Source organism: Dysidea avara, chromosome 1, assembly GCF_963678975.1.
Source record: "Dysidea avara chromosome 1, odDysAvar1.4, whole genome shotgun sequence".
In the NCBI taxonomy this organism is placed as follows: Eukaryota; Metazoa; Porifera; class Demospongiae; order Dictyoceratida; family Dysideidae; genus Dysidea; species Dysidea avara.
Window position 1 is genome coordinate 52920972 of NC_089272.1, and position 21822 is coordinate 52942793.

A 21822-nucleotide genomic window follows, 5' to 3' on the forward strand; every position below is an offset into this window, starting at 1 on the left:
GGTGAGTTTATTGTAGTGTAAAATGATGGCCATGTGCTGCTTTGTTTGACCTCCAGCCTTGTGACTGTAGTCAGGCAGGCAGGCAGACAAAAATTCAAGTTTCAGTGATTTCTTTAAAATTCTATAGCCCGGGCCCGACTACATTTCATATGTAGCCTGGCTAGCTGGGTGTAGCCCGGGGCCCGGCTACATTTTGTATGTATAGCCTGGCTAGTAATGCTGGGCAATATAATGAATATATTTTGTATCGTGATATATTTATTTATGCCGTGATATGATAACTAGAAATTATTATCGTGATAGAACTCGCGTGATCTACCCAGTACTATGTAAGCTTGCAAAATGGTGTCTGTAGTTTTGGCAAACCTTGCACTGCACCCTCTTTGAGAGTGTAGTTATACCTTTAGGTATTCTGGTAACATTTGCATCCAATCTAGTATCCTTTCTACCATTTTAAAAGGTACAGTAGACCCTCGGTTATCCGAACCCTTTTGTTCTCAGGCAATGATAAAAGTGTTCGGATAAGTGAATAGTTTGGATAATTGAAGCCCATACATTTATATACAGAACTCCGTTGAAATACTCTAATAGAACGCACACCTATACTCAAAATACTCTTATAGAACAGTCATTTTCATTCTGGATAATTGAGGTTCCAGATAAATGAGGGCCGTATAACCGAGGGTCTACTGTACTAGGTAAATAATCCTTACTTGGTATCAATTCACTCACTTAGTCTACCTCCAGAATCAACGAGGAGTGCCTTCATTATAAATCAAACTCATATCTCCAATGGCTATGTTCAAGCTAGTTGAGTTGCTGGCCTTTGCTCCAACTCTCACTAAGGCTAAGTAAATATTCCTTGCTCTGAACTGATCAATCTACTTAAAGTGGTACTTTGCTTGACAAGTTAATGCATGGTTGGTACTAACTATCACTGTTTGTGATATCTTCCGGCCATAGATCAAAGCAGCTGGAGTCAATGGATAGGAGACATGATTTTCGGCATCATATGCATAAGTAAAAGGTTGGTTGTTCAGTGTTTCCTCCACTTCTACAAGTAATTAACATATGAAGTTCCTCAAAGTTATGAGTGGATCGTCCCACTGTCTTAATACAATTCTTAACCCTCCTCATAAGTCTCTTCCAAAACCCATCCCAACAGGGAGCCTTTTCTACATAAAATCCCACTCCACTCTCATATTGGTCAAGTACTGTTGGGATTGCTTTTCTCAGTTATCTCCTGAGATGCAGTCTTAAAGGGTTTGGCATCATCAGACATCATCTTAAATGGGAGCCCTCTTCTGCTAACAAAGTGCCTGAATGCTAGCAGAAATGAAGTGGCAATGAGATCCGAGATAAGTTCAAGCTAAATTGTATGCATACAGTATTACTACAAGTATATAAACAAGCACAAATATGCCTTAACAAATTGTCCTGTCACCTGTACATACAATGGTCCAGCACAATCTACTCTTGTCATGGAAAGGGGTGCTTGGCTGCTGATCTTGAGAGAGTTGAGGGTTAGGTGGCATCGACACTGGTTTCCTTTGTATCTCTTACATGTTACACATCACCTCAAGACTTTCTTCACAGCTGTTCTACTGTTTATGATCCAGTGCAATTCTCTAACAGCAGTCAATATATCAATGATCCCATTATGGAAGACTTCACAATGTTTCTGTTGTATTAGAAAATTGGTATGGTGACTATGAGAGGGTAACAAAATGGGAGTCTTGCTGCTACTTGGACTATTAAAGTGTCCTTGGCAATGAACTATTTCATAAGAATTCAGAAACATGTTCAAATGAGAATTCAATAGGGACCCTGGACCTGATTGTCATAGTGCTTGTATCTCAGGAGCAATTGAATAAACTTGAATCAAGACACAGCAGTGTGTCATGTTACCCAAAAAGCCAGCACGCCACACCATGAGTATAGCTGGGACATCCAACCTTATTGCCTGTTCCTAAGTATCAGGAAATGCTGATTATAAATCACTAATGGTTAAGGCCACTTGTACTAAATTTTCACACATTTGACAATTCCTTACCTTCTGGAGCATCTAAGTATGCATGGTCTAGTCTTCTGGTAAGTGAGAGATGCAGAGGACACATCCAGCCAAGGTACGGTGATCCCTTTGTTATCTGACCATCTAGTAACTGAACATTCCATTACCCGAACAGTGTGTATGTTCTATTAGATTATCTTTTAATAGTGTGTATTCTATTAGAATAATTGAACAGAGCTCTGTATCAAACAGTATGGCAGTACAGGATTTCCCCTAAAGTGATACGTGCCACCAGAAATGCTACTTTTTAAAATCATCCTAGAAATATCTTACTTGATGAACACCTTGTCTTTTCTTTTCTCTTCAATCAGGCTGGTCATCTTCTTCGTATAGAAGATGTTAATTTTCCACATCAACACTCAGCATGTTCAGCAGCATACATGACCCAGTCTGGGAAAACTGGTCTTATCACCTATTTAAAAGTATTGAGAAATGCCGGTTTTAAGTATTCAGTGTGTTATGACTCGCCAATGGTTGAAGCTACACATACCAAATTTTCACACATTTTATACCAATCCCTTACCTTCGACAGCATCCACTGTACAAGTAGCCAGTGGCTATGTTTCCCGCTATTTTACATAGTTTTTAAACCAAGGTTGACTGTATCAGGCAAGCTCCAAATGGGGTGGGAGGTGGAGGTCCAGAGGAGGGTCAGAAGTTGTTTAAAAATCTTAAAGAGGAAGGTATAGGGATGAATTAGGCCAAATTGTGGGCCTTTCGGGTCTCAAAACTGGCTAAAATGGAAGCAAATTTACAGCACAGGTCTTTATTCAACATTACGGTGCTGTATAGCCACATACAGCCAACCCTAGGTTGGCCAGAGCTCCATTAGGGCCCTAAACCACTCGTACAAATCACCACTCTGCTTGGGAAAAGCAGCCAGCATAAGCAGACCAGCTAATTTTGGTAATGGGAATTTGATAGTTTATTCATGTAGATATGTGTTATTGGTGAAAAATGAAATCTGCTGACATTGGCAATAGCACTGTTTTTTCCAGTCACATATTTAGATGCCACTTTTTTTTTCAGAGAGCACTTACGCTATTGTATGAGGTACTGGCCACAAGATAGATATCTAGATCTGTGCCTTCATGATAGATTCGAGATCATGCCCATTAATTAACAATCTAAGCTGACTAATAACTATCAAGCATGGAGACCACACCTATTTACCAGAACACGATGACCTCGCCCCCTTATTGGTCTAGCTGCATGATAGCACAGTGAAGAAATACTGACCACACCCCTTGGTAGACAAGTGGCTGACTAGCTAATCAACAGTCATGTATGATATTCTAATAGACCAGTCACACGTGTATAGCTGTATGCTATAACAAAAAGTAGATGTTGTATATTTTTAAACTGGTTAATTTAAAATGAAGTAGGGATCTAAGTGATAAATAGCCATGAAACAATTGATGAATGATCGTAATACAGCATAGCTTGGTGGGAAAATGCATACTTTGGCAATGAACAGAATAATTGTTATAACATGCCAATGCAAGGATTTTCTCGCAGAGCTATGCTGTAATGCTATCATTCAGCTCTTGTTTCACTACTTTTATATAATTATCCTTAGATCCTTAAATTAACAATTTTTAAATAAACTAGTGCAAGTAGAAAAACAATTAGGAATTTTATAGTTAGATTAGGGATCAGAATAAAGTAGTGAAACAAGGGAATAGCTAGAAAGCAGTGAAACAAGAGAGGATGCCTATACCTGCAGATATACTAATGGACATTTAATCCCTAATTCAGTCAATATTTATGACTGAATTAGGGATTGAATGTCCACATATCTGCAGGTATAAGCAATGCTGGTAATCTCTCTTGTTTCACTGCTCTTTAGCTATTCCCTTATTTCACTACTTTTTTGATCCCTAATCAAACTTTAAAATTCCTAATATTTCCTTTACTTGCATTTTTGTAACATAATTATGGCTAGTGAACCAGCGCATACCTCATCAAAAGGAAGAATGGCACTTGACATACCATACATTTGATTTTGCATTGCCTCCACGTAGCAAGTTAAGAAAGGTGCAGACCATAAACATAGCTGTCTGCAAGCACACCATGGTTTGTGAGGGATTTCATGACTTCAAATCTGCCAAACTAGTTTATGAATTATACAATGAATCATCATGACATCATCATGCGTCACTTATCCTACAAGATTGGTTCACGTTCCAAGCATACTGATTTTAATTTGTGGTGCTATGACAAAACATGAGAGGCTATTTTGTATTCTCTTTATTTTATCCCTAAAGCATGTTGGCTTTATTAACTGTGGTAGGTTTGCACTGTATTTACTCTATTCCCATACCAAGGCTTGTTAACTTTAATTCATTGCGTTGCAATAAATTACATTCTTTCTTTTCAATTGCACATTGCTTGATTTTTCACTTAAAGCGTTGCTTCAGCCTAATCAGTATCTTTTGGCATCCCGCAGTATGTACAATGCACACATCATGGATGTACCTTTGTTCTCCTTTGTGTTCCAGTGGCAGTGCATGGTAATACTGTAATAGCGCATTGGCTAGCTGGCTATTACTGTATATTTATAACGAAAATCATCCATCTTTTCCATAATGACTGGATTGATTAAAGAGGCATTGTCATGTTGTTCTTTGTCTGTAACACTGTGTAATGGGATGAACATGGCTGAAAACAAAGCACAATGGCACTTCGCTTTTCAATAGTAATTGTGACCTGATCTGTGAAAATCCAACGCAATCGCGCAAGCCTAAATTTGCTGTATAAAGCATTGAATACAGTGGGTGAAACATTTCTGTAAATTTTTTGAACACCTCTTTCTTAGTGAAACAATGAAATCCTGGATATCATCATTATTTGCCTACTCAAGAGGAGTTAGAAATGCTTTGTATTATTGCAGTAGATCCAAGGATATGTAAGTTGTGACTATCTGTTTACGTCATGTTGAAGCGATCATTAACATGCTGCCTACATGACTCATCACGGCACGTTATGGCATGCCCTACACAAACCATACTGAGCTCTGTACACATTACTTCACATGACCATTACATAGAAACATCACTTCACTTGATCAACATACTTGTATATGCATATATACAACTTTTTTGGGGCGTCTGTATTTAGCGGATCACAGATCAACGGATCGGCGGATCACGTGATATGCATGCTCAACTCGATTTTGAGCACTGGGAAATATTTATACCCTAGTGTAACATACAGCATACTGTAGAATTTATATTTTATCCACAGGTAGGAAGCCTGAAGAGATTTCAATCGATACTATATAACTATAATAATTAGAGCGCACGTATTAAAAATTTAACACACGTACAGAGTAAGATTATTTTAATTCACCTTAAAACTGAATCACTGATGTATTCTTTACACCAACACAATATTCAATAGACTAGTTCTGTATTGCAAAAACAAACGACAAAGGATACGCTAGCGCACTCACGTGTGAATAGGCTTCTAACATGTTGGCGTGTATCCTTTGTCGTTTGTTTTTGCAATACAGAGCTAGTCTATTGAGTATTGTGTTGGTGTAAAGAATACATCAGTGATTCAGTTTTAAGGTGAATTAAAATAATCTTACTCTGTACGTGTGTTACATTTTTAATACGCGCGCTCTAATTATTATAGTTATATAGTATCGATTGAAATCTCTTCAGGCTTCCTACCTGTGGATAAAATATAAATTCTACAGTATGCTGTATGTTACACTAGGGTATAAATATTTCCCAGTGCTCAAAATTGAGTTGAACATGCATATCACGTGATCCGCCGATCCGTGATCCGTTGATCCGTGATCCGCTAAATACAGACGCCCACTTTTTTGGAGAGGTAGAGCAACAGAGGTGAGGCGTATATTGTTTGAAGGGGCAACGTGCGTTATCACAGTCGCAGTTGCACCATACAAACCATATTTAGTGCTATCTTTGATGTAACTTAACATTGACATTAATAACGCCCAACAGTACCTATGCCCAACGGTGCCTATGCCCAAAATGTAACCACACCTGACAGTACTTACAGCCCACAGTACCTACATCCAACATTACAACACTCTAGCATTACCAACATTTAGTCACAGCGCACACTACAAACATTTAATTGCAACAAACATTACTCGCAACAAACATTACCAACATTTAATTGTAACAAATACTGCAAATATTTAGTCGCAACAAACATTACGAACTTTTAGTCGCAACAAACGTTATGCACATCGCAACAAAATAACCACATATAATCGCAACACATAACCCCATTTTAGGCACATTTAGTTGCAACAAACATAACCATAATTTGAACATGGTGAGTTGCAACAGTGATAACACACGCATCTTTGGACTATATTAATTGTTACCTAAGTTCAGCAATTTGTACCCATTTCCCCCAAAGTAGTTGTTAGTAGTGATATAGTACTACTACTACCATACACATACAATAGGGAAGCATACAATGACATGAGTGACAAAGTTCAATTCTATCATTGTCTGTAACTCTGATTTACCATGCCACTTGTTACTGGTACATTATTACTATGTTATAATGTCTGCCACCTGTGACAATAATCAACCCTTAATAACTCAGCTACCCTTTCCCCTTGTGTATAGATATTCGTATGAGTAGTTGTTTTTTTGGGGGGGGGGGGGGGGGGGGGGGGGGGAGGGGGGGGGTTTGTTATGTACTCCCTTTATGGCATTTGTACAATGTTATATTTGCATGAGTGTTTGTTTGTTTGGTGTTGTTATGTACACTTTATGGCTTTGTGGAAAAATGATATTGTGGTTAGAATTAGGGCAAAAGTAGGGCTAGATGCAGTGGAAGAGTGGTGTGTATAGCTAGGAAAAATCTGTCAGCTGGTCACTGTAAAGCGCTAATGACAATAAATACTTTAGGTTTAAGGAAGAAAATCCATCCTCCTGGAGGAGACTGAGTGTACCCCAACTAGACATTGGGTGACCTGCAGTTCGAATCCTGGGATTGGAAGTAATATTTTTCCTTACTTTGGCCCCTTTTCTGTTACACCTTTTCAGCTATAAGCCACTAAGTCTAAGTCCTTGCAATTAGGTTAGGTAATCCAAAGGCTGCAGCACATGTTGCTGTCAGACCTTCAGTGCTGGTCACTGTAAAGTGCTAATAACAATAATAACAATAACAATATTATATAGTCATGTATATTTTATATGTATGCATGCACATAATATATGAAATCCACGGTAAGCGATGATTGCACACCAAGTGTGTGCACTCCTCGAATTTACCAAGTGCACACCGTCCGGGATGTTCACATCATTATTTAGCTACTAAATCATTCTTAGAGGTTCATTATTTTGTAAAGCACCTATTTTAAAATCGCAATCCATTATGAACATTTTATTGGAGAAGTTTTGCCTGCTCTATTAGAATTACATCTGACTGCTCTGTTAGAGTATCAAATACCCTTGTTCTCCACTTTTGAGGAGTCAATGTAAGTTGCAGGTTTATAAAGTGTTTCCAATGTGCATTGAAATGTAATGTGGTATATGCAAAAAAAGATTACTTCTAATACTGTGTGTGATTGGTAGAATTATTACTTTTTTAGGAAGAAACTCATTTAGGAAATAGTGATGGGACTTATAATTCTGAGATAAAGTTTACTTGTCCTTCTGGTAGTGGACTTTTTGTAACAATAGACAAAATTTGTCTAACTGCAATTGACGAAAATGTGATGTCAGAATATAAAAAACAATATGCAATGGGTAAATCAACTTCACGTAGTTGCAAAATTACTTTTGTTGGCCCAGCACGAGCTGGTAAAACCAGCTGTGTACAAACCTTACTGGACAAACCATTCAACTCAAGAGAGCCTTCTACACTGGGAGCTACTTTGAACTCTCAGGCAGTAGTCAGTTTACTAAGAAGCTGGCCACAAGAGCATGACCTAGAGAAGGGTATTCGACTTGATACTTATGTTGCAGTAAACTGGAAAGAAGCTGATAACAAAGATCTTGTGGTGTTGTTAGATAAAGAATATAAAACAGAGATGTATGAAAGGCTGCAAAAGGTTATAAAGTCCACTAGTAAATCACACACGACATCTCAAGAGAGATCACCCATCGATAAGTGTTGTGATAGTCTCACAGAGGTAGACCAGACTGCAGCGTCCATACACAGTGAAAATATACCAGATGTCAGCAATCCTCAGAATATGGATACAGATTTGTCAATGCATGAAAAAGAAGTTTTTGATTGTGTTAAGGAAGTTATGCTTGGATGCAAGACAGATAAATTAGCAATAAAAGTTTCTCTTTCTGATTTTGCTGGGCAAATAAGATTCTTTCATTTTCAGTTACTGTTTCTCAAAAGACAAGATGTTATAGTACTGACAATTAATGCTATGTTAAACCCTGAAGAACCTCTTTTGTCTCCTGAACAAGCAAGGAGTCAGGAATGATGACACCATTTGAAGCATTCGATTGTTGGTTGCAGACTGTCAGTGCGCACTCCGGAACTTCTGATGTTCCAGTTGGTAGTTTATCACGACGTTCTCCCACAGTAATCACTTGCTTTACACATGCCGATCAGATGTCTGAAAGAGAACAAAAAGACATCATTTCCAAATACCGTGACAGATTGCATGGAAAGGATTTTGGTGCGCACTTACCAGATAATGATCAGGATGCTTTCCACATTATTAGTAATAAAAAACGTAATAAGTTCAGTAAAAGTATATGTCATTTAAAACAAACATTAGTGAAAGCTGCCAAACCAGTTTTGAATGAGCTGCGCCCTATTACATACCTTAAAGTTGAAGAACTAATTACAGCAAAGGTAAACAATGGTGAAAACATTTTAAGTTTGCATGAATTCACTCAGCTAGCAAACCAGGCAGGAATCCAGGGTGATGCCAGCAGCACTGCTATATTTGCAAGTATTGATTACTGCTCTAAGAGAGGAAACATTTTGTATTTTTCTGCAATCAGTATACTTACTGATAAGGTCTTCATCTCTCCCCAGTGGCTTTGTGACTTACTATCACATGTTATTAAGGCACATGATCTAAAGCCAAGAACAGCAAAGCTTCAACGAGCACAGAAGAGATATAACCAGTATGGAATTCTGGAAGAGTGTTTCTTTGATTTTATTCTTCATGATGCTAAAATCTTGCAGCACAAGCAAATGATTTTGGCTTTAACAATGCACTTTTACCTGCTTTCTGAAATCCCTTCTGATACAAAATTAGTTGGAGAGTTGAAGACACCATCACCAGAAGGAAGGGTGTATATTGTACCTGCATTGCTGGAGTCCACTCCAAGAAAACTCAAGTATATTCCTAGGGACTCTGATCAAGCACTGTTGTTCTGTTTTCCAGATGGATATTTTCCGGAGTCAATAATGAATCATGTTTTAACAAAGACTATAAGCTGGAGTGTCTCAAATGGATATTCTATAAAAGAGTATGTTTTTGCTAAGAGAAGTGTAATTAATTTGTGTAGCAGTAAGTTTTTATAATCATTTGATATTAAATATTAGGACCCCAGAACATGCTGGAATAGTTTTGGGAATAATCCAAATGGTGGTTAAAGAAATTAGATGTCTTTCTTTGCCGTAGAGCAGGAACAAATGTAAAAATACACCATTCAAAGCTTCTTTTGGAAGTGTTACCAAAGCTTTGGAAGCTTTGTTACCAATGTTGTGTCATAGTTAATGACCATAATTTCCCTACCTTACAGTGTCATAAATTGGAACAACAAATTGAGATACTCCCATAGAACAACACTGTCTTTATATAATGGTCAGCCATGTGTTATTTGACTGCGTATCTTTTTAAGTTACAGTTTTATGAACAACAGGTGAAAAAATTTCCAAAAAGAATTAATCGTAAAAACTATCTACAGGTCTCTAAATAATATTCCATGTGCTCTGAGCATGAAGACTGCATGCGATGATTGTATAAGAGAAGAAAAATTTATAAAACAACTAGCAATAACATACAGTACTATTGTACTGTATAGTAGGGACCACAAAGGAGTAAGTGTGGCCCACAAAATAACAACATCCAAAAACCAGCCTCAGTTCTGCCAGACAACGATGAGGCAGTATTGGTTAAGCTCAAACAAGCTTTCAGATTGACCCGAAACACTTTCAACAAGTTGCTACGGAATTTTTAAATAATATTGTGTAATGGGATTTTCTCTACTGACAGACTAATTGATGCCTTCAGTCAAGCGTAACTCGATAATGGCTAAGGCTACTTGATTTTTTCACTGTTCGACGTCGCTTCAGCCCAAGAGGTGCCTTTTTGCATACTGCAGTACATACAGTGCATTCTTCATGGACTTACCAGTGTCCTCCTTTGTGTCCCATTCATCTTTATTGACAGCGAGAAGTGTCGATTTGGCAGTAGCATGTGATGGCTTTCCTTCAAAATGGAAATCGTCTGTATTTTTGATAGTGGCTATTTTGATATGCAGAAGTGCTTTTCAAACAGTTCTTGAATTGTACTGCTGTGTAATGGGTTGAACATAGCTGACAACGAAGTAATGGATACTTCACTGTTCAGATGATAATTGATATAGCTGGGGTACACAGTGCCATTTCAGATGCGGTATGTGTGGGTTCACCAGTCATAATAATTATTTACAAAAAAAGTTAACAAACAAGTACACAAAAATGGAATTTTTAACTAGAGTAGGGACCATAGCACATCGATAAAAAGTACTGAAACAAGCTGGAGTAGTGCACTATATTAAATCAATAAGAAGTGATATATCCCTACTGTGCATTTTTGTCATGGTATCTTGAGCACAGTAGGGATATAACACTTATTGTTTTACTGTGATTTAATATTGTGCACTACTTCAGCTTGTTTCAGTACTTTTTATCGATGTGCTATGGTCCCTACTCTAGAAGAAAATTCCAATTTTTTGTGTACTTTAGGATGTATGCACTGTGCCTATTCAATTGGTTACTTAACCATGTACTTATGTAAGCATAATAATTGCTAAATACTTGTTTCAGTTTGTTTGTGTTTACCTGCAGGTTGTCTCATGGTTTTGGACAGTTTGGTCTTGGACATTATCAGTATTATCATTTGATTTATGATTTCTCAAATTTCTGTTTAAAAGTATGCATTGCACAGCTACCCTCCTGTCACAAGAAGAAGGATTGTTATCCAGATATAATTAATGATTTCATGACACTAATACAACATTTAAAGCAGTCTATTACAGAAATAATGGATCTTTTTATTCCTAAAGCCAACAAACCTACACTTTATGTGATTTGTCCATTCTGTAGTGAAGATGTTCCCCCTCACATTGTATTTGATATCAATGCTCCAGTCCTTTGTTGTGAGTTTGGTGATGAGCCACAAGAGTTGTCCCCATTCCGTTATGTACCTTGTGGAATTGACTTGAAGAACACAAGGAAAATAGAAGGTTACTATATAACATGTGTATAATATTACCAATCTTCAATTTAAAATAAAACACTTCGTTTGCATTGCCTCTAATGTACAAGGTTGGTAACTGTAAGTTAGGACAGCTCAAGTCAGGGAGTGCCACACTGGGTTATAACTATCATATGGCTAGGTAGAGTGGCTCTGCTACTGGGCAATAGATAACTAATCACCATGAATGTTGTTGTTAATGAAAGCAAAAGTTTAAACAACTATGTAGGAGAAACATTGTAGAGCACTTTAAATACAAATGAAAAGTTTTGCAGTAAGAAATATTAAATGTGGAAAGATTTTGGAAAAAAATTTTGTGGCTAGACAGTTGATATGCAATATACTGTTACTTAGAAGTTAATGCCTGGGTGCACTGTTCAGTACGTTACACTGTGGTACAATATGTTTCTACATTCAGGTATGTATGTAAGTGCAGTACATGTAAGTATGTCTACTTTCAGTACATTTAATTACATGGTATCATACATTACAGTAGTACATTGAGGATCATTGACACACAATAAAAATTATACCGGAAATTAAGGCTCAATAGTCACTTAGCTGTTACAAAATTATTCGGATATTCGGTGTAAGGTTTCATTGTTCTGAATGCAATCCAGTAATTAAGGCAGTTACGTACAACCAAGACACCTATAAATAACCACAAACAGGTTTGTGGCAGCAATGTGTCTTCCATAAATATAATTTTTATTATTATTACTGAGAAGAAAAACATATCGTAGTGCCCTTTCTGAAAGGAAATCACCTGGAGTTAGCCACAAATCTTTTGCTTATGGCGATTCGCCACAGCTTCACCAATTAGTGGCTGCCTAATTCTATTTCTGTCCTTCAATTTATCACCAACATCCTTTCCTTTCATTAGCATGTCTTAGTTGCTGACAGCTAATCACATGTCATTGTATAAATGATCATGTGCAAATAATTACTGGTTGATTTTATTATTTGGATGCAATGCAAACGAATAATTATTGATCCAAATATTCGGCTATTCATTTGAGCCCTACCAGAAATCAGCCTTACAATACATTCATGGCACTTTGGCAGTATTGGTTAAATATAGTCAAGCCCAAAAGTGTCTTCAGTGTGGCCAAAAATGCTTCCAATAAGTTGCTTAATTTTTTTATTTAGTGGAATTTCTATTGACTACTTGCCTGCCTTAAGTACTGAGCAGCATCTGAAATGGCGCTGCCTGCCCCAATTATCATGTGAAAGTGAAGTATCCATTGTCCTTCGTCGTCAGCTATGTTCAACCCATTATGCAACATTTCGAATCAAGGACTATTCGAAAAGCACCTCTGCAATCCATGCATACCGAAAGAAAGAAATGGTGCCGCGCACTCCAGTTATATCAATTATCGTCTGAAAAGTGATTAGCATCCATAACAAACGTAACTCAACAACCACTGGGGCTACAGAGTTGATTATTTTACTGCTAGACATCACTTCAGCCAGACTGGTTCCTTTTGGAATATTGCAGGGTGTACAATGCATGTTACCTGTGTACTCCTTTGTGTCCCATTAATCTTTACTGACAGCCCAAGGTGTTGATTTGCACTACTGCATAGTGGCTTCCCTACATTTGTAACAGAAATTGTCCATATTTTCTGTAGTGCCTGGAATGATAGCAGAGGCACTTCTCAAACTGCTTTTCATTTGTAACACTGTGTAATAGTGGTGTGCGATATAGAATATTTTCCTATCACGATTATTGCACATAACATATCACGATACGATATATATCACGATATATAACTCATCACTCAGCTAGTGTATTTACACTGATAATGTTTGTAGCAGTATGTACTAGAAGTACAATACAACATAGTACATGACTAGCATACAACATTGCAAGTTCTTTTATCAAAAAAAGTACAGTGTACAATGACATCTTGGGTACATTTTTCTCTAGTTATAGCTATAACCTATACCTAGGCTTATATCACGATATAAAGGTTCTATATCAAATCACAATATAAAAATTTTTATCACGATATTTTGATATATATCACATATCGCACATCACTACTGTGTAATTGGTGGAACATACAGTAGTTGAAAATGAAGCATAATGGCCACATCACAGTAATTAATAGTGGAGTGTGAGTTCAGATAGTGCTGAGCAATATTACAATATTTTAGTCAAATTACAGTAACTGTTATTATATTGTAACTACTGCAGTACTGTGGATTCTGAAACACAAGTCTTTAATAGCCATAATATTATGTCATGCTCGCGTATACTTAAAATAAAACTAGAACTCAAGGTCTAAAATAGCATCAAAATTAAGTATACCAATAATTTAGTTATACTGCAGTATCAAGTTGACAGTACCATACCATTTATGGATGCTGCTCAGCACTAAGTTGAATGGCAAGATTAATTTGATTCGACATGCCTGACACCATTCTTTCTTTTGATGCAGTCATGAAAATATAGTAGATGTTACGAAAAGGTGATATAATTTTTAAGATGATGACCACTTTGTATGGTACAAAAGTTGCTTTGATGCATGCATTAAATGGCAAAAAGTTGTTGGACACCACCAGGATTAGGACAGTCAGACGGCTTTTGTGTATTTATTTATGGAAACACTATATAACTAGCTATATACTGCAAGCATACATATACACCATCGCCTGAATAGCTTTTAAAGAATTCTACTGTACTGTATAAATGTAAAAAAATGTCTGCCTGAATACTCTAAGATTGGCTCGTCCATATGTAGTACGTATAATGGCCTTGGGTACTTCGCCACATTCATCACTTGTATAAACTTAATTCTTTCAGAACGGCACCATTCATTACCAGCTGGATTAGGAAGACAACCACCTGCAGAAGCTCCAGGTAAACATCAGATTCTGTTACACACACATACATACATGATACACTGCACTGTTGTTTATGTTCATGCATTTATATATGTATTGGAATTTAACTTGTTAAACATAGAAATGATTGTATGTGTGCATGCATGCATGTGTGTGTGTGTATGTGCTTGTGTGTGAACTGTATTCAAGACATGAGGGAGTAATTGTACTCTGTACACATAGCAAAAGTTCATACAAAGCCTAATGTATTTCATGGACTGGATTCATGAACTGGTTTGGAACAGCCTCTTAAGAATAATCCTGGCATTATCTATAGGGATATCAGTTTTGGTTAATTTATTAATTGATTAATCATCGATTACTAAATCGATTAATCAGTTAATCTGTATTAAATTTAATGAACACCATGCATATAGCATCAGCCACACTTAATCACGACCCAGAATAAAGTTGTAGTGGTAAAAGGAGAATTGAATGAATGGCAACAGTTGATAGGTAGTTACAATTAGTAGTACTTACAGGCTGCAGTATGGCATGTTTATGAGCTCAGATTTTGTCATGCCAACTAGAGGTGTACTGTAGTATTGAGAAAAGGGAAATGATGTAACTTTTGCTATAAAGCACAACAATACCTGGTTACCTATGGTAGTGTGGCCTCTATTACATAACCCAGACAATTAGGCACCACAAATATTTTAATACTTGCTCCCTTGTCTGGATTACTCCGTGTTTTGATTAGTTATCAAGGTGGCTGCTATACAGAGATTATCAGTTTATTAAACCAGGCGAGCACCTAGTTTACTGAAATTGTTTTCGTAAAAGTGTGTGTGTGTACCTATCTACCTATCTATGTTTGTCCGTACGCACCCACGTGAGCAAAATCATTTAATAATGGTAAAAGCAGCTTTAAGACGTAAAAGCGAAATGAAATCTGTATTAAACTTCTGCACAGGTGAACTTTGCTCTGAGGTGGTTTCTTTTCGGCGGACTGAAATATGGGTGTGGCGACTTTCCTCAGACTACCTTCCCCTTGAGGTTTTCAGGCGTTTAGCAACTGAAAAACAATGTTGCAGGCCTCGTACACTACCAGGAATAGCCTATCGCTTCGAGTTGAAAGGGGGCGTATCCCTTACGTACGCGAATGAAAATGAAGAGCAGCTTTGAGGCTTTGTCGAGAGAATTTGTGGGTAAAAACATATTAGTCACGCTATAAAACAGTTTAGAAGATACTTCTGTGCGTAATATGTTGGTAAAAGTGGTTTGTTTAACAAACGCTTCCTTAGCAGTGCATAGCAACGTAATTGAACAAATTACGAATATTTCATGAATTATGATATATGAGAATTAGCTAATAATGTTATTGCACAACCCAAAATTACCCATTGTAAAGTAGTAATACATAGTTGGTTAATTCATAGTAGCATATACTGTCTAGATGAGTTAGCTAGCTGCATGATGCCTGGTTTTTAGAAGTAGCACAACATTAACTTGTTTTTCCAGTGATGCAGTTCTTTATTCTTAAAGTATAACAGTTACTGTTTTCAGAAGATCTGGGTAAGAATAGTTTTACACTAGTAGTAGTACTTACACGTGTGGTTGTATGGCTTCTCATAACTTAGTGTTTTGTAGAATAGTAAAAAGAGGCTTTCTATTTGTTGTAGTGAGCAAAGAGGCTTTTCACTTGGAAATTTTATTGATGACATTTATACTAAGTAATAAATAGATTACAAAATAAAAAATCAATTATAGTTTTTCATCGACTAATTAAAATTATCAATTAATCGTGAGAGCCCTAATTATCTACATATGTAGTTCTTGTAATACTGGTTTTCTATCCTGATGTGATTTAGCCATCGTCACATGATATATTCGCTATAAAGTGGATTGGTAGTGCAAGACTACATGTAACTATATGCTGTAAGAATACTCTGAGGTCCATCATATATAGCCTACTGTATCCTCTAGTGCCACTGTATAAGTATTAGAATAACAAGGGAATTAATGGTCTCTACCACAACTAGTACACATTGTCTTGTAAATATTGCAATAAGTACATGCAACTTTCATGGCTTGTTAAGATGTGCAGTATCAGCAGTTGCAGCTTGTTAATGGAGTCTCCAATATTATCTAGATTATAAAGCCAAGCAATGAAAAAGTGCAGTCTCATTCCAGTGACTTTTTCAGTAAAACTCTTCATATTTTGCACTTTTTATGTAGGAGTGTACATATATATGTATATAACAAGACACACGGTAGTGTGTCATGCGGCCAAGAAAGCCACTGCACCACACCTTGAGTATATTGACAGAAGAAAGAAAACAGTTTTTCATGCATGCATAGCTCCATGGCTCCTTCTCCAAAGCATTACAGCTGTCGCCCAGGTAGGGTAGGCCACACAGCAAATTTGATTAAATTTGCAACAGCCATTTGTGAGATATGGGTGTTCAAAGTTTCGTTTTAATTTCTTCGTTTTTTTCTTCTTATGCCGTATGGGACTACAAGGGCTTCGATTTATTTTTGCACACTTTGTAAAAATTACTATAAAATGCAAACGTATAACTCAATTGCCTCAATCATTGGCACAAATGAAGAACATGTAACAGTGTGATCCATGTACCAAGTTTGCTGTGAATTTGAGGAATATCCAAGAAGTTATGAGCATTTATTCACGTGAAAAAAGATCAAACTTCTGTCAAAGCTACAGGGTAAACCAAGTATAAAAATAACTTGGAAATTGGTGTGTAGATAGGCTGATCATCATAGCAGTGCCTTTTGATAGTTTGATAGCAATAGAGTTACAGCTACAAAGTTATAAAGCAAAACCAAACAAGTGTAAAATCGTCGGATCAAGCTACTCTAATAGAGCAGTCACCACAGGGTATAAAAGGTGTACAAAAAGTGTCGAAAATGAATACTTACCAAAGTTTGAACCAGGGACCTCCATACCTAACACTTGCATCATTAACCACTGCTACCTTAGCTGATCACCTCACTTGATTTCTGCTTTATAAATGAAATTGCTAGTTTAAGTCTGCTTATAATCAAACGTTTGTATTATTTCATAGATCTACCAATAGTAGTACTAGATTGTTCTAGAATATTCTGTGTATGTTATATTAGAAGTCCTCAAAAAATTTGTACTCTATTAGAGTATTACAATAATATTATCAAATATTGAATTAAATCATGCAATGCAATACATTTATAAATCTGTCTTCAATAATTATCATTGTATCTGCATAAAAAAAAAATGTGAGTAAAAGCAAACCTCAAAGTCAGCCATAGGCTGGTTTTGGGGCCTTATTAAGTACAAAAAGAAGTGAGGTGCACACAAAAACAGCCAAGCTGTGAAAAATGGTGCGGCCTTAAAAGGCCTGGGTGAAAAGGTTGTGAAATCAAAGGTAGCGGCCAAGAAATAGCTGCAATGATGTTAGTGCTAATAAATTTTAATAATGGCTGTGTGCATTGTTAAAATTTTATTAACATCATTGCAGCCATTTCTTGGCCGCCACCTTTGATTTCACAACTTTTTTCACCCAGGCTTTTTAAGGCCGCACCATTTTTTTACAGCTTGGCTGTTTTTGTGTGGATACTATCTACATGATGCACAAAAATGTAGCTAATACCATATGTATACAACTAGTGTGCAGCTAACTTTTGGCATAGCTACACACGCAACATAAGATCAGGTGTATGTACAGTGTATAATTTGTGAAATCTTGTCTTGTATGTGTTAGTGGATCGTCAACAATCCAATACTGCAGTAGTAGATTATTTTATGTACTTATTTGCACAGCTCTGGTGAAATGTCAGCTTCTTTCACTTGAAATGTTTACAATTGCAATGCTATACCACAGATGTTGTATAGGATTTGTTGGATTTTTTGTACATACATTGTATTGTATCTGTTGTAATGAATGGTATGTATTGGAAGTTTCAGGGTTTTGCATATCCCATCACATTTGCATGTATGTACTATTTGCCCTTGATTTTTTCTATAGCTAGACATCAGACTGATCCAGACATGAGTCATACAAGGCGTGTCTATGGTGAGGCATATAGCATTAGAAATGTTATACAGTACAGTGAATTATAAGGTGATTGTCAGTTGCAATTTCATGTGAAAAAATAGCTAATAAATTAGATTTTGAAAAAGTGTCTGCTGGCATTCACTGGTTGATTTTCACTCAAATTCTGTTCAGTTGTTTGGTATGACTAACAGTCGACATGTAAAACTCTGCACTTGTGCTTTATGATTGTTTGGTGATGCAAACCTTAAGTTTTTGAAACCTCTGTTAACATAATATCTCTAACAGCTGTGCCTCTATATACTGTGCTGTACAGAAGATGCATCTCCAGTCTTAGAATAAGGTGGAGTGCATAACTGAACCAAACATGAAATTTCACTACTTTACAGGCTAGCACTGTTTATAATAACACAATAAACACCACTAACCAGTTGACAGTTGAAGCGATTATGTATCTCAAGGTTTTCCAGCATTTGAGCAAGTGCACATGCACATACAAGCACGGGGTCACTGTTTCGAGGCATACAAAGTAGCAACATGCCACTCCAACCTATACAATTCCTCTCCTTACTGTTTCTCTTTATTAGTAGTGCCATTATCACATCGAAGAATCGTCTACAATGCTTGTTATTGACGTTCCAAAAATACATGATTGCATCATCTACCCTTGCAATAGTGCGCGAGAGACCGGTTATCCCTGTTCCTGTTCACTTAAGGGCATGCCCACTACAGGATAAGCACAGAGGCTACTAACGCTCAACTGAAGTTACAGAGCATTTAGAATGTGATGCTACGGGCGTTTATAATTGAAACGGCCATATGGTGGTTGTGGCGGTGAGAGGGTTAATATCATACACTACTCCAGCTTGTTTCAGCACTTTTTATTGATGTGCTATGGTCCCTACTCTAGTTGAAACTTCCAAAAATTTTTGTGTACTTCTGTATAGGTACATTCATATGTATAGGTACATACAGTGGGTTGCTAGGTTGTTTGGTAAACTATCTGTGTCAAATATATTGTGGACTATACAGTATGTTCTGTCTGTGTGTCATGTTCTTGTCCCATGTGATGATAAAGTAGTGATAGAATCTACTAAGATGTGTACAACATATTCAGTTCAATGTGCATACACAAGATCGCATCAAAACCACCAGAAGGGCATCGAATTCTACTAAAAAGGGAGCATGTAACTCTGTAAACAACAAACTTCAAACATGGCATGCCGTGTACTATAATAAGTAACTTTTAAAATTTCCTAATTAGGATATTATGTGGAGGCCCATGCTCGAGTACATCACATTTCCCCTGTGACAAAGTGAGGCTATAGAAACAAAGTTCAATGGCACAATGGAGGAGGAATAGCACGGGCTTAGCAGGACTGTCTTTCTACAGTCGATAATCACGTAAAATTACTCTGCCTGACTATTCCAAGCTTTACCTTTGACTCGGATGATCTTCCTGTTGAAGTAGCTTTGCTACCTTCACACAAGGCAATGGAGTAGCAACCCATTCAGTGTATTCCTGTTGCACGCCAGAATGATGTAACCAATTATATACACTGGACGCCATATATTTGAATTTCACCTGTAGCATTGGTAGTGTATGGTTACATGCTCCCTTGTCCATAGGATGCAATGAGCTCCTGAACCACTGAGCATCAAATTTTCATGATGCAAATACGCTAAGAGATTACTTATACATTGTATACGCATTGATTGCTATTAAATCAATGCTACTTATGTATGTATTTAGTTGGTGATCAGCAATCATCAGGTCATTCTCAACAAACAACACCACAGTTTTTTGATCGCTATGGTAACCAACGTTTGGCTAAAAACTTGAGCACTGAATTCAATGATGTGGATCAGCATAGTCTGTTCATTCAAGATGATAGTTATATGAGAGGTGCAATCCCAGTGGAAGTAGAAGTACAACCGATGAGTCTGAAACAACCATCGCAACCCGAGGATTGGCAGCAGTGGCAACAATTAAGACAAAAACTAGCAGAACAGCCAGAGCAACATCAGGACTGGCAACAGCAACAGCATGTGCAAATGTGGCTGCCGCAGCAGCAGCAACAACAACAAGCACAGCACCAACAGTGGCCTTTGCAGCAAGAACGACTGCTGGAACACTGGCAGCAGCAGCAACAGCAGCTGAATTGGCAACAATCACTAGAACAAGTGGCTGTGTATACTAACCCAACAATGTCTTCAACCCAACATCCACCAATGCCTACAGTGCAATATCATTCACCACCCCCATTATTACCATCAGGACACCATCCACATCCACATCAAACATATCCATCTCAGCAGTTTCAAAATCAACAGCAGTTTCAAAATCAACAGCAGTTACATACTCATTCTGCTACTCAGGAACCAGAGACTCAGGAACTAGCAACATACAAGATGCAGCAACAAGTGCCAGTTCATAGTACCCCAACAAATACAGCTCCACTACAATCAACATTGAACACACAACCCCAGCCACTAACATCTCAATCTCAGTTATCATACTTTCTAAGCACTGTGACACTTGGTGAAGAATTTCAACAGCTTGGTTTACAACCATTGACTGTACAAGAAGAGCATACCAGCAGACCTCCTCCACAACACCAGGCGTTAACACAAGTAACACAAACAGAATCAAGTGCACAAGGAAGACAGTCACAACAGCACAGGCAGTCATATTCACAACATCAGTCGTCTGCCTCAGGGCAACATTTGGCATCGCCAACACAACCATCAGAGGAGGCAACACCACAAGGACAATCTGACTTAATTCAACAACAAATAGCTACTTCAGACAAACTCTTCAAACAAAAATTGCAGGCAATGAGAATGTATCAACAAGCATTATCACAGGGTGAAGCACTGCAAGTTCAATCACCTGATTATGTTGCAGTTCCTCAAGATGAAAGTCAAAACCCTTTAACAGAGTGTCGGTCAATCTACGCACCAGTAGCTTGTGAAGAACATGAACAGGAGATGATGCAGCAGGAGGAGGAACAGTGGCAGCAAGAACAAGGACAAAAACAATTGGATACTAGTGCAACAGGTATGTAATGAGTGTAGTTGACTGGTATGAATGGCTTTTAGTGTGTGTATTTTGTATTACAGTTCAACATCCCACAGACGGTAAGGATGCCAAATACTATTATGATGTTGGTAGTTTACGAAAGGGTGTTCCACCAAGAAAGGGTACCAATATAGAAGGAAGTGATGAAGACAGAAAAAGGAGTCACAAAGCTGTTATAACTAGTCCTATTGTGCCTGCTGCTGTAGCTGCTACCTATAACACAACTTTGGAGACTTATTCAAGATTATCGCTACCACACACTCCCAGTACTTCAAGTGGAGAAGTTGTCACTTATAGTGCTACTACCTATCAAGGTCAGTATTTCTGTATGCTTTCATATTACGTGTAGTTTACA

At 37.4% G+C, this 21822-nt stretch overlaps 1 protein-coding gene across 3 annotated transcripts in view; it reads left to right on the forward strand.

The window, feature by feature from the left end:
• The first annotated feature begins 8480 nt into the window (after window positions 1-8480).
• LOC136268706 (uncharacterized) overlaps window positions 8481-21822 on the forward strand; it is a 36402-nt gene continuing 23060 nt past the window's right edge. For 2 of the 3 annotated variants that reach the window (XM_066064151.1, XM_066064157.1), the window contains exons 1-6: window positions 8483-9513; window positions 11099-11496; window positions 14317-14373; window positions 18359-18406; window positions 20139-21446; window positions 21509-21781. In XM_066064151.1, the coding sequence (XP_065920223.1) occupies window positions 8507-9513; window positions 11099-11496; window positions 14317-14373; window positions 18359-18406; window positions 20139-21446; window positions 21509-21781 (3091 nt within the window). In that variant the 5' untranslated portion in view covers window positions 8483-8506. Of the gene's footprint in view, window positions 9514-11098; window positions 11497-14316; window positions 14374-18358; window positions 18407-20138; window positions 21447-21508; window positions 21782-21822 lie in introns of all 3 variants that reach the window. The other variant, XR_010707098.1, reaches the window with a different exon arrangement.